The sequence below is a fragment of the Rhinoraja longicauda genome, chromosome 38, assembly GCF_053455715.1.
Source record: "Rhinoraja longicauda isolate Sanriku21f chromosome 38, sRhiLon1.1, whole genome shotgun sequence".
In the NCBI taxonomy this organism is placed as follows: domain Eukaryota; kingdom Metazoa; phylum Chordata; class Chondrichthyes; order Rajiformes; family Arhynchobatidae; genus Rhinoraja; species Rhinoraja longicauda.
In genome coordinates, this window is record NC_135990.1 from 5336561 (window position 1) to 5350265 (window position 13705).

The 13705-nt window shown below is 47.7% G+C and overlaps 1 protein-coding gene across 9 annotated transcripts in view; it reads right to left on the reverse strand.

The window, feature by feature from the left end:
- Positions 1-13705, reverse strand: part of LOC144610803 (uncharacterized) — a 102257-nt gene that overhangs the window by 3957 nt on the left and 84595 nt on the right. For 8 of the 9 annotated variants that reach the window (XM_078429717.1, XM_078429711.1, XM_078429712.1 and 5 more), the window contains 6 exons: positions 13345-13409; positions 12082-12164; positions 8085-8183; positions 4665-4781; positions 1887-2042; positions 124-184 (listed from right to left, as the gene is read on the reverse strand). In XM_078429717.1, the coding sequence (XP_078285843.1) occupies positions 124-184; positions 1887-2042; positions 4665-4781; positions 8085-8183; positions 12082-12164; positions 13345-13409 (581 nt within the window). The remainder of the gene's footprint in view (positions 1-123; positions 185-1886; positions 2043-4664; positions 4782-8084; positions 8184-12081; positions 12165-13344; positions 13410-13705) is intronic. The other variant, XM_078429710.1, reaches the window with a different exon arrangement.

Sequence of the window (13705 nt, forward strand, 5' to 3'; positions counted from 1 at the left end):
GAGTTGGCAGCGGGGGGAGGGGAGGGAGGGAGGGGGGAGAGTTGGTACCAATGGTCAACATTAGACTTGGAACAAGAGGTCGCAGGCCGACAAAACGCGGGGCAGAGATCAGAGCAGCGTTACCTTTCACGAGGTCCTCATTCTTGTGTTTCAGCGATTCCATTTCGCACGCCATGGTTGCCATCTGAAAGGAGAGCAGGTTTAGCAAGTCGCCACTGAGTTGGCGCCTCGGCAACACGCTTTAAACAGAGCCTCGGATACTCTCCAAACTGAATCAAAGGTGACGGAAACAATTCTTTCAGAAGGAACAAAAAAAAACCCCCAACCGAAACTGCTCAGAGGAACTCAACAATGAAGAGTCAAGAGTGTGTTATTGTCATATGTCCCAGATAGAACAATGAAATTCTTACTTGCAGCTGCACAACAGAACATGTGGCCATAGTACACTAAACAATATAATAAACAAAAAGTCCACTCTATATACACCGATCAGCCAAAACATTATGACCACTGACAAAGGCAAAGTGAATAACATTGGTTGTCTTGTTACAATGGCACCTGTGGGATATATCCCAATGGGGTGGGATATATTAGGCAGCAAGTGAACAGTCAGTTCTTGAAGTTGACGTGTTGGATGCAGGAGAAAAGGGCAGGAGTAAAGACCTGAGCGACTTTGACACGGGCCAAATAGTTATGGCCAGACGACTGGATCAGAGCATCTCTGAAACGGCAGGGCTTGTGGGGTCAGCAGTGGTGAGTACCTACCGACAGTGGTCCGAGGAGGGACAAACCACATGTATGGAGCTGCACACGGAGGACCAACAGCATATTAGGCAGGGGGTCATACTGTTTTGGCTCATCAGTTCATAATGTTTTGGCTGATCGGTGTATATGTGTCTAATGTATATATATATATATATATATATATATATATATATATATATACATACATATACATATATATGTGTGTGTACATGTGTGTGTGTATGTGTGTGTATTTATGTGTGTAAATATATATATTTATGTATAAAATTTATAGTTAGCTGCGCACACACACACATATTTCACACAGAGAGTGGTGAATCTGTGGAATTCTCTGCCACAGAGGGTAGCTGAGGCCAGTTCATTGGCTATATTTAAGAGGGAGTTAGATGTGGCCCTTGTGGCTAAAGGGATCAGGGGGTATGGAGAGAAGGCAGGTACGGGATACTGAGTTGGATGATCAGCCATGATCATATTGAATGGCGGTGCAGGCTCGAAGGGCTGAATGGCCTACTCCTGCACCTATTTTCTATGTTTCTATGTACATGGTACCTCAGGACACGTGACAATAAACTAAACTGAATATAAACAAACAAACAAGCAATAATAGTGCAAAAAGACAAAATCAATGTCCCTGTCTGTGTAGTTCAGAGCATATTTGGAGGTTGTAGTGTTTAATAGTCCGATGGCTGTAGGCATGTAGCCTGTTACTGAACCTGGACAGTACAGTTTTCAGGCTCCTGTACCTTCGAGCTGGGAGAAGGGAGAAGAGGGAGTGGCCAGGGTGCGACTAGTCCTTGATTATGCTGCTGGCCTTGCCGAGGCAGCGAGACATATTAATGGAGCCAATGGAAGGGAGGTTGGTTTGTGTGTCGGTCTGGACTGCGTCCACAATTCGCCACATTTTGTTGCGGTCTTGGATGGAGCTGTTCCCAAACCAATCAGTCTGAAGAAGGGTCTCGACCCGAAACGTCACCCATTCCTTCTCTCCTGAGATGCTGCCTGACCTGCTGAGTTACTCCAGCATTTTGTGAATAAATACCTTCGATTTAAACCAGCATCTGCAGATTTTTCTCCAACCCAAACCAAGCCGCCATGCATGCATGCCGATAAAATGCGATCACCTTTTGTCTTTTGCCGTCGAGCTGATGTTGCAGCTGTTGCATTTCCTCCTGCAGCTTGTGGAAGTTCTGACAAGCAACACGTTCCTTCAACGTGTGGCTCTGCCTCTCCAGACTCCGCTGTTCCTCTTCCTGAGTCTTCACCATTTCTCCCACATTCTGCCACAAGCAAAAGAGGTCAGTCAGTCACGCACGCCTAGGGTTGCCAACTGTCCCGTATTAGGCGGGACATCCCACATTTTGAGCTAAATTGGTTTGTCCCGTATGGAACCGCCCTTGTCCCGTATTAGGCCCGGGGGATACTGTAAGCCCAGACACTGTAGGCCCAGACACTGTAGGCCCCGACAGTGTAGGCCCCAACAGTGTAGGCCCCAACAGTGTAGGCCCCGACATTTTAGGCCCAGACACTGTAGGCCCCGACAGTGTAGGCCCCGACAGTTTAGGCCCCGACAGTGGAATTCTCTGCCTCAGAAGGCAGTGGAAGCCAATTCTCTGAATGCATTCAAGAGAGAGCTAGATAGAGCTCTTAAGGATAGCGGAGTCAGGGGGTATGGGGAGAAGGCAGGAACGGGGTACTGATTGAGAATGATCAGCCATGATCACATTGAATGGTGGTGCTGGCTCGAAGGGCCGAATGGCTTCCTCCTGCACCTATTGTCTATTGTCTATTGCCCCGACAGTTTAGGCCCCGACATTTTAGGTCCCGACACTCTTGGTTTCCAACATTTTAGCTCCTTACAGTCTAGGTCCGGAGACCCAGGCGCCGCCTAACGGAGGTTGCTTAGCAACCCGCCTCCCGGCCCGGATGGCCGCCATTGTTGGAGCGGGAGCACGTGGCCACTGGCTGGGTGAGTTCACGTGGGGCGTGGGGCAGTGACGTCACCTGGTCCCGTATTTGGGAGTGAGATAGTTGGCACCCCTAAGCACGACTTACTTTCATATAGAACTTTCCACACCTCTTTCAGCGCTCAAAAGCCAATCTAATGCCTTGGAAGTGTAAACAAGAAACTTTTAAAAAACAAAACCGCAGATGCCAAAATTCTGAAGCAAAAACTACAAGTGCTGGAAACACTCAACAGGTCAGTCTGCACCCGCGGAGGGAGAATGTGTAGGATGGAACTGCAGATGCTGGTTTTTAACCGAAGATGGATACAAAGTGCTGGAGTAACTCAGCGGGTCAATAGGATCACAAGTGATAGGAGTAGAATTAGATCATTCGGCCCATCAAGTCCACTCCGCCATTCAATCATGGCTGATCTCAGTAACTCAGCGGGACAGGCAGCATCTCTGGAGAGAAGGAACGGGTGACGTTTCGGGTCCAGACCATTCTTCAGACCCCCATTCATCCTGCTGAGTTTATGCCAGAAGAAGAAGAAGACCCTCCTTCAAGACCCGAAACATCACCCATTCTTTCTCTCCAGAGATGCTGCCTGTCCCGCTGAGTTGCTCCAGCATTTCGAGTCTATCTATGGCCGATTGTTGGTTGGGGAAGACGTGCTGGCGAGAGGGATTCAAAGGTGCCACTAACTGGGGTGGGGGAGAGAGAGTGGGGGTGGGGGGGGGGGGAGGGGAATGCAGGATAGTCCATGTGAATATTGGTGTCTCACTGCGCAAGGAAGCACGGTAGCGCAGCGGTAGAGTTGCTGCTTTACAGCGAATGCAGCGCCGGAGACTCAGGTTCGATCCTGACTACGGGCGCCGTCTGTACGGAGTTTGTACGTTCTCCCCGTGACCTGCGTGGGTTTTCTCCAAGATCTTCGGTTTCCTCCCACACTCCAAAGACGTACAGGTATGTAGGTTAATTGGCTGGGTAAATGTAAAATGTAAAAATTGTCCCTAGTGGGTGTAGGATAGTGTTAATGTACGGGGATCGCTGGGCGGCACGGACTTGGTGGGCCGAAAAGGCCTGTTTCCAGCTGTATATATATGATATGATAGGAACCTACACAACTCACCTCTGTGAGGCTCTGTGTTCAGCAACAACATAGCAGGGGCTACATTAGTTTTGCAAACTTATTCAAGGAGCACTGAAAGTCCAGAGACAATGAGGGACTGTCTGTAGCCAGCGACGGATTGAAACTCAACCCCTCTGCCCTACTTTCCGCGAGGAAACTGAGCCCTTGGTGACTATTTTCAGCTAAACCACGGTTCATTGTATCCGACGGAAGAATGCTCACACACTCCTTTCCAAATTCTCTGCTTCTGTTGTTATGGAAGCAAGATTTCTTTTTATAAAAAAAGAATTAATTTAATCGGAATAGTTGCAAATGGAGTGCTGAGCTCCCAACATTGGCCCGTTTCCTTTATCACATCTTCCATTCACGGCTCTTTACAGATTCAACAGTTCAACAGAGCTTTATTTGTCATTCGGTACCAAGGTACCGAACGAAACTACATAGCAGTCACACACAAAAAAGAACACAAGACACATGACCCCAACACAAACGTCCATCACAGTGACTCCAAACACCCCCTCACTGTGATGGAGGCAACAAAACTTCCACTCTCTTCCCCACGCCCACGGACAGACAGCTCGTCCCCGACCGACCCGCACAGTCCCCGCAAGGGGATGGAAGTTCCCGCGGCCGAGTCGCACCGGGCGCTGATGTACCTCTCTACATCATCGTCTATATCTCTCGTTTCCCTTTCTCCTGACTCTCAGTCTGAACGGCCCGAAACGTCGCCCATTCCTTCTCTCCAGAGATGCTGCCTGTCCCGCTGAGTTACTCCAGCATTTTGTGGCTAGCTCCCATAAGATAGATCGTTGTGCAACATGGTTACCTGGACCAGCTGTGATCTGGGTGCCCAGTATTCGACAGAAGTCTCTCCTTTCATTTCTTCTGGTAGTTCATCGTAAGCTTTTGTCAAATCCTTTTGCTCTCTTGTCAAACTAACTAGCTGTTGAAAAAAAGCCCAGGAAAGTTATTATCATAACTTTTACTTAATTTAGATCATTTTTATGCTTCTTTTACATAATTACTTCTTTAGCAGTAATGCAAGAGTGAAGCTCATTAAACCAAGGGCCACGTTAGGTGGTGCAGCGGTAGAGTTGCTGGCTTACAGCGCTTACAGCGCCAGAGACCCGGGTTCCATCCTGACTGCGGGCGCTGTCTGTACGGAGTTTGTACGTTCTCCCCGCGGGTTTTCTCCGAGATCTTCGGTTTCCCCCCACACTCCAAAGACGTGCAGCTTTGTAGGTTAATTGACTTGGTATGAGTGTAAATTGTCCCTGGTGTGTGTAGGTGATGTTAGTGTGCGGGGATACATTAATGACTTAGACGAAGGGATTAAAAGTACCATTAGCAAATTTGCAGATGATACTAAGTTGGGGGGTAGTGTGAATTGTGAGGAAGATGCAATAAGGCTGCAGGGTGACTTGGACAGGTTGTGTGAGTGGGCGGATACATGGCAGATGCAGTTTAATGTAGATAAGTGTGAGGTTATTCACTTTGGAAGTAAGAATAGAAAGGCAGATTATTATCTGAATGGTGTCAAGTTAGGAGGAGGGGGAGTTCAACGAGATCTGGGTGTCCTAGTGCATCAGTCAATGAAAGGAAGCATGCAGGTACAGCAGGCAGTGAAGAAAGCCAATGGAATGTTGGCCTTCGTAACAAGAGGAGTTGAGTATAGGAGCAAAGAGGTCCTCGGGCCCTGGTGAGACCGCACCTGGAGTACTGTGTGCAGTTTTGGTCTCCAAATTTGAGGAAGGATATTCTTGCTATGGAGGGCATGCAGCGTAGGTTCACTAGGTTAATTCCCGGAATGTCGGGATTGTCGTATGTTGAAAGGCTGGAGCGATTGGACTTGTATACACTGGAATTTAGAAGGATGAGGGGGGATCTTATTGAAACATATAAGATAATTAGGGGATTGGACACATTAGAGGCAGATAACATGTTCCCAATGTTGGGGGAGTCCAGAACAAGGGGCCACAGTTTAAGAATAAGGGGTAGGCCATTTAGAACGGAGATGAGGAAGAACTTTTTCAGTCAGAGAGTGGTGAAGGTGTGGAATTCTCTGCCTCAGAAGGCAGTGGAGGCCAGTTCGTTGGATGCTTTCAAGAGAGAGCTGGATAGAGCTCTTAAGGATAGCGGAGTGAGGGGGTATGGGGAGAAGGCAGGAACGGGGTACTGATTGAGAGTGATCAGCCATGATCGCATTGAATGGCGGTGCTGGCTCGAAGGGCTGAATGGCCTACTCCTGCACCTATTGTCTATTGTCTATTGTCTATCGCTGGTCGGTGTGGACTCGGTGGGCCGAAGGGCCTGTTCCCACACTGTATCTCTAAACTAAACTCTACACTGACTATTATTAGCTCTTTACTTCCCTTATGGAAGATACTCCGACCACTGATCCATCCTATCACCAACTCGAGGGCAGTCATGACCTCCTATCTACCTCATTGGAGACCCTCGGAATATCTGTAATTTGACTTTTCTGGACTTTACCTTGCACTAAACGTTATTCCCTTTACCCTGTATCTGTACACTGTGGACGGCTCGATTGTAATCATAATAATAATAATAATGCATTACATTTATATAGCGCTTTTCAAACACTCAAAGACGCTTTACAGGGATTACTAGAACATAGAGAAGAAAATAAATAGATAAATAAGTAAACGAACAGAGAAAGGAGACAGAAGGTGAGGTGACGGTCAGTGGTTGAAGGCAGTGCTGAACAGGTGAGACTTCAGTGATGTTTTGAATGTGGTGAGTGAGGAGGAGTCTCTGACGGTTTGGGGTAGTGAGTTCCAGAGGGTGGGAGCAGCGATGGAGAACGCCCTGTCCCCCCAAGGATCTGAGTTTGGTCCGGATGGGGGGGGGACAGGAGGTTGGCAGCAGCAGAGCGGAGGGTGCGGGTGGGAGTGTGTCTGTGGAGGAGGTCAGTCAGGTAGGATGGGGCCAGGTTATGGAGGGCTTTGTAGGTCATGAGGAGGATTTTGTACTGGATTCTCTGGGGGATGGGGAGCCAGTGGAGCTTGTAAAGGACGGGGGTGATATGGTCACGGATCGGGGAGTGGGTGAGTAGACGGGCAGCGGAGTTTTGAATGTATTGAAGTTTACTGATGATTTTTGAGGGTGGGCCATAGAGGAGGCTGTTGCAGTAGTCCAGACGGGAGGTCTTTGTATGGTCTTTCTGCTGACTGGATAGTGTGCAACGAGAAAGACACTCACTGCACCTCGGTACGCATGACAATAATAAACTCAATTAATTTAACGTCCTGATATTAATCTGCCTTATCCCCGTAACCTTCGACGCCCAATTTGCCCACACCGGCCAACATGTCCCAGCTACACTAGTCCCACCTGCCTGCAGAATAATAAGATGTACCTTTAAATAAAGGAGATGAAGAGGGATTTCTTTAGCCAGAGGGAGGTGAATCTGTGGAATTCATTGCCCCAGACAGTGGCTGAGTGCTGAAGTATTGGTGACAGGACATAGACAATAGACAATAGGTGCAGGAGTAGGCCATTCGGCCCTTTGAGCCAGCACCGCCATTCAATGTGATCATGGCTGATCATTCTCAATCAGTACCCCGTTCCTGCCTTCTCCCCATACCCCCTGACTCCGCTATCCTTAAGAGCTCTATCTAGCTCTCTCTTGAATGTATTCAGAGAATTGGCCTCCACTGCCCTCTGAGGCAGAGAATTCCACAGATTCACAACTCTCTGACTGAAAAAGTTTTTCCTCATCTATGTTCTAAATGGCTTACCCCTTATTTTTAAACTGTGGCCCCTGGTTCTGGACTCCCCCAACATTGGGAACATGTTTCCTGCCTCTAACGTGTCCAACCCCTTAATAATCTTATACGTTTCGATAAGATCCCCTCTCATCCTTCTAAATTCCAGTGTGTACAAGCCTAGTCGCTCCAGTCTTTCAACATATGACAGTCCCGCCATTCCGGGAATTAACCTAGTAAACCTACGCTGCACGCCCTCAATAGCAATAGTCACACAGCGTGGAAACAGGCCCTTCGGCCCAACTTGCCCATGCAAGACTAACATGCCCCATCTACATTAGTCCCACCTGCCCGTATTTGGCCCATAAACTAAACTCTGGTGCAAAGAGGCGGAATGACTTATTTGCAAGCAAGAGGGAACGTTGTTTGGAATGTGTAAGTCTAAAGCTGCTTGTGGCCACTGTTGATATAAAATAAACAAACGTTATCTGCTTGGCTACGTTTCCAGTTGTCCCCACCTGTTCTGACATCCGCTGACTGCGTTTGCCCAAGTCACTGTTCTCTCCTTCGAGAGACTGAGTAAACTGATGTTCGAGGCCCACAGTCTCTTCCAACCCCTGAAAAGTACAGAAGGGCCTTTGTTATATCACAACCACTCACTGCTCATAGAGTCATGCAGCGTCCAAAGAGGCCCTTCAGCCCAACTTGCCCTCACCGGCCAACATGTCCCAGCTACACTAGTCCCACCTGCCTGCAGAATAAATGGACGTACCTTTAAAAAAAGGTGAGGGGAAATTTCTTTAGCCAGAGGGTGGTGAGTCTTGTGGAATTCATTGCCACAGACAGCAAAGGAGGCCAAGTCATTAGGTATTTTTAAAGCGGAGATTGATAGGTTTTTGGTTTAGTAAGGGCGTCAAAGGTTACGGGGAGAAGGCAGGAGTCGACGGGGGAAGATAGATCAGCCATGATCGAATGGTGGAGTAATAGACAATAGACAATAGATAATAGGTGCAGGAGGAGGCCATTCGGCCCTTCGAGCCAGCACCTCCATTCAATGTGATCATGGCTGATCATTCTCAATCTGTACCCCGTTCCTACCTTCTCCCCATACCTCCTGACTCCGCTATCCTTAAGAGCTCTATCTAGCTCTCTCTTGAATGCATTCAGAGAATTGGCCTCCACTGCCTTCTGAGGCAGAGAATTCCACAGATTCACAACTCTCTGACTGAAAAACTTTTTCCTCATCTCAGTTCTAAATGGCCTACCCCTTATTCTTAAACTGTGGCCCCTTGTTCTGGACTCCCCCAACATTGGGAACATGTTTCCTGCCTCTAACGTGTCCAACCCCTTAATAATCTTATACGTTTCGATAAGATCTCCTCTTATCCTTCTAAATTCCAGTGTATACAAGCCTAGTCGCTCCAGTCTTTCAACCTATGACAGTCCCGCCATTCCGGAAATTAACCTAGTAAACCTACGCTGCACGCCCTCAATAGCAAGAATATCCTTCCTCAGATTTGGGGACCAAAACTGCACACAGTACTCCAGGTGCGGTCTCACTAGGGCCCTGTACAACTGCAGAAGGACCTGAGTAGACACGATGGGCTGAATGGCCTAATTCTGCTCTTATGTCTAATGAACTTATGGAGACTCTGTGAGATAGCTTTAGGATTCTGTGGTAGCCTAATTGTAGTTTCGTGGTTTGGTTGATAAATTGGGAGGTAAATTGCACCAAGTGCTGTTTCGAAGGGCCAAATGGCCTCCTCCTGCACCTATTTTCTATGTAAGTGTGTAAGTAGGTCAATTGCCCCAGTGGACAGATGAGTAATAAAACCTGGGTAGTGTTGAGAAGCATGTTGGAGGGTAAAAAATTAGATTAACGTAGGATTCGCCTAAAGAGTAGTTGATGGTCGGCATGGACTCTGTGGGCCGAATGGCCTCTTTCTGTGACACTGGAATCTAACAAAGGACCCACCTATAAGCATGCCCATCAACCGACGTACATATCACATAACTAGCTCAGATGCCTGAAGGAAATCTTTCCACTTGTAACGTTGGCCAATAACATAAGCGAACAATAGCAGCTAATTTATGTCTAACCATTTCCCGTCACATTAGTAAATCACTTGGGTAGAAAAGGTTTGAAATGTCAGTGTACTCATTTACTTCAATGCGTCTTGGCAACTTTGTTTTAGACGTCAGGGCCAATCTATTACTAAACGCCCCCGCATTTCAAAAGACAAGTGGATGCATCAAACAGCCCCTGCAAAAGGGGGAATGGATGCATAACATTGCCAAGACGCATTGAAGTAAATGAGTAAACTCACTAATCACCAACATGGTGCTGTTGTTTCTCAATCATCCCAGTCTAAAATGACACCAATTGCTTTGATCGGCATTATACTGCAACAGCAGATAACTCAATAGAGGTGTCAGGGGTTATGGGGAGAGGGCAGGAGAACGGGGTTAGGAGGGAGAAACAGATCAGCCATGATTGAATGGCGGAGTAGGATTGATGGGCCAAATGGCCTAATTCTACTCCTATCACTTATGATTGAACTGTTGACAGCTTCATAGGCAGAGGTCCACAGCGTTTTGTGCGCACAGATATTGTAAGAAAATAACTGCAGATGCTGGTACAAATCGAAGGTATTTATTTCACAAAATGCTGGAGTAACTCAGCAGGTCAGGCAGCATCTCAGGAGAGAAGGAATGGGTGACGTTTCGGGTCAGACACAGATATTGTGTAGCCTGTTCGACACAAGGGATATGCCCCGGATCTCTGGAGAGAAGGAATGTCTGAAGAAGGGTCTTGGCCCGAAACGTCAACCATTCCTTCTCTCCAGAGATGCTGCCCGTCCCGCTGAGTTACTCCAGGTTTTTGTGTCTATCTTCAGTTGAAACCAGCATCTGCAGTTCCTTCCTGCACAACTGTTCTTGGCCGCTCCACTGCTCTGCAGCAGATGTGCTTGATCTTGCAGAGAGAGTAGGCATGTTGGTGAAGGGCCATTAGTGATAAAACCTTGGATGGAAATGAGTATGGCAAAGATCTGCTCGTTCATAAGATGCTCCTCTCTCCCCTAGGACCTGGTAACAACAAACTAAAAAGATAAGGCAATGCATTGATCTCATTATGGATTGGAAGTCATAAACCAGGCCATGATGTTCTCATTGATGGCTTTCAGACAGTCTAGGGAGCACTTGGTGTTTGATGGCTGTGCAGCGCAGTGATCGAGTTCTACTGGGACACATCGATGACAGCTTCAGATAACGACAGTTCCATGCTACTCACAACTTCTACAAAAATACTTGTCTCCCCAAGCTTAGCCATGATATCTTCCAAGGGCAAGTGGAATTAGAGATGAGTCAATATTGTACAGCCATATTTCCAATGGAATACTCACTGAGTTGAAAAAGATTCCACATTTTAAAAGTTCACAAATTCATAAGTGATAGGAGCAAAATTAGGCCATTCGGCCCATCAAGCCTACTCCGCCTTTTGATCATGGCTGATCTATCTCTCTCTCCTAACCCCATTCTCCTGCCTTCACCCCATAACCCCCGACACCCGTACTAATCAACAATCTATCTATCTCTGCTGTAGAAATATCCATTGACTTGGTCTCCACTGCCTTCTGTGGCAGTTTAGTTTAGTTTAGTTACCAGAGAAACAGCGTTGAAAAGAAGGGCCTAGACCCGAAACAGCACCTATTCCTTCTCTCCAGAGATGCTGCCTGACCCGCTGAGTTACTCCAGCTTCTTGTGTCTGTCCTCAGCGTGGAAACAGCCCCTGTTGTCCCACTGAGTCCACACTGACCAACGATCACACATTGGGCCAATTCTTCAGACTGAGTCAAGGGAAAGGAGAGATGTAGACCGTGATGTAGAGAGAAATAGAACACTTGAATGAATGGCCTACATCTCCAGCCTCCCTCTCCCATGACTCAGTCTGAGGAAGGGTCTCGACCTGCAACGTCACCCATTCCTTCTGCCCAGAGATGCTGCCTGTCCCGCTGAGTTACTCCAGCATTCTGTGTCTATTTTCAGTTTAAAACAGCATCTGCAGTTCCTTCCTACACATTGCATAGAAACATAGAAACATAGAAAATAGGTGCAGGAGTAGGCCATTCGGCCCTTCGAGCCTGCACCGCCATTCAATATGATCATGGCTGATCATCCAGCTCAGTAACCTGTACCTGCCTTCTCTCCATACCCCCTGATCCCTTTAGCCACAAGGGCCACATCTAACTCCCTCTTAAATATAGCCAATGAACTGGCCTCTACTACCTTCTGTGGCAGAGAATTCCACAGACTCACCACTCTCTGTGTGAAGAAATGTTTTCTCATCTCGGTCCTAAAAGACTTCCCCCTTATCCTTAAGCATGGTTCCGAGCTGTGTCTCCAAACTATGGTTGGCTTTAATTAAAGTCAAAGAACATGAAATTCAAACCAATTCTCCCAGCGTTTGAGAAACAACCTCGAGTGGCGAGCGGTTTCTGCTGCAAATCTACCTACCTGTGTCCGAACCTGGGTCTCATTCAATGACTTCAGAGCGTTTGTCCTCTCCTCTTGCAGCTCAGTGTTTCTCTCACTGTAGCCTGAAAAATACAAGGGGCGCTGAGGATTTTACAAGTTAATACTGGAGTGGGATCAAAGTAGGATTGCCATCTGTTCCGTATTAGCCGGGACATCCCGTATTTTGGGCTAAATCGGTTTGTCCCGTACGGGACCGCCCTTGTCCCGTATTAGGCCCATGGGGGGCGCTGTAGGCCCGGACACCGTAGGCCCGGACAGTGTAGGCCCGGACACCGTAGGCCCGGACAGTGTAGGCCCGAGCGCCGCCTAACGGAGGTTGCCTAGCAACCCGCCTCCCAGCCCAGGTGGCCGCCATTGGTGGAGCGGGAGCAGGTGGCCGCTGGCTGGGTGAGGTCACATGGGGCGCGGGGCAGTGACGTCACCTTGCCCCTTATTTATTTATTTATTTATTTTTTAGTATACAAATACTTTATTCCAAAACAAAAACAAACATACAAAGTAGTAACGCGATCAAATCAAAAGCTGCCTGTATCGCCAGTTTACAAACAGATCAATTGTCAAATTAAAATTGTGCCAACTTTGTCAATAATACATTGGACCTCCCGCGGCCACCAGCGTTCACGGAAGGCCTCCAGCGTCCCTCTCCTGGGACACGCGGGCACGGACGTAACCCTGGAAAAGGGGCAGGCAGCCGACCCCTGTATCAAAGGGGTCAAAACCAATTCAGTGATTAGCCAGGATTTTTCTCTCAAAGCGCATAAACAAAAACGGCAAACTCTTTCTGTTGTGGTCCTGAAATGAAAAGCATTAGAGAGAGTGGGAGCGGGACTGAGAGGAGGGAAAATGGCGGAAGGGATATAAGGAGAGATAAAGAATGGGGTGGAAAGGGAGAGAGTGTCAGTGGACATTTTTAAGGCAGAGATAGACAAGTTCTTGATTTGAATGGGTGTCAAGGGTTTTTTGGGGAGAAGGCTAGAAAATGGGATCAGCCATGATTGAATGGCGGAGTAGACTCGATGGGCCGAATGGCCTAATTCAACTTACTATGTCCTGGCTAATAAGGGACAGTTGGCAACCCTACTTTGATCCCACTCCTGATAGAATTAGGCTAATTCTACTCCTATAACATGACCAAATGATGGACTGGGGGGGAAGGGTAAAATGGTGGAAAGGTGACTTAGAATACCAGCCAGGATGCCACTCACAGAGAAAGTCTGGGACAGACAGAAGGGACAACGCTACCTTGCACCTTGGAATTCATTTTCTCCAGAAAGGAGTCACAGCGAAGGCACTTCTGAAGCGGAGGACTGCAAATTGGAGGAATGGTAGAGTTAGTTTCTTACGAGGTGGTCTGAGGTAGAATATTACTGGCCAAAACTCATTCATCGCAAGTGGCCATCACTGGCCAGGTCAGCATTTACTGCACACTCCCTCATTGCCCACAAACTAATTGTTTTTAAACCATGTTTTAGTTTAGAGATCCGGTGCGGAAACAGGCCCTTTGGCTCACCGAGTCTGCACCGACCAACGATCCCCACACACTAGGGACAATTTACCATTAACATCAGCAAATTAACAGCCTGGTGCAGGCGGTGATTGTTTC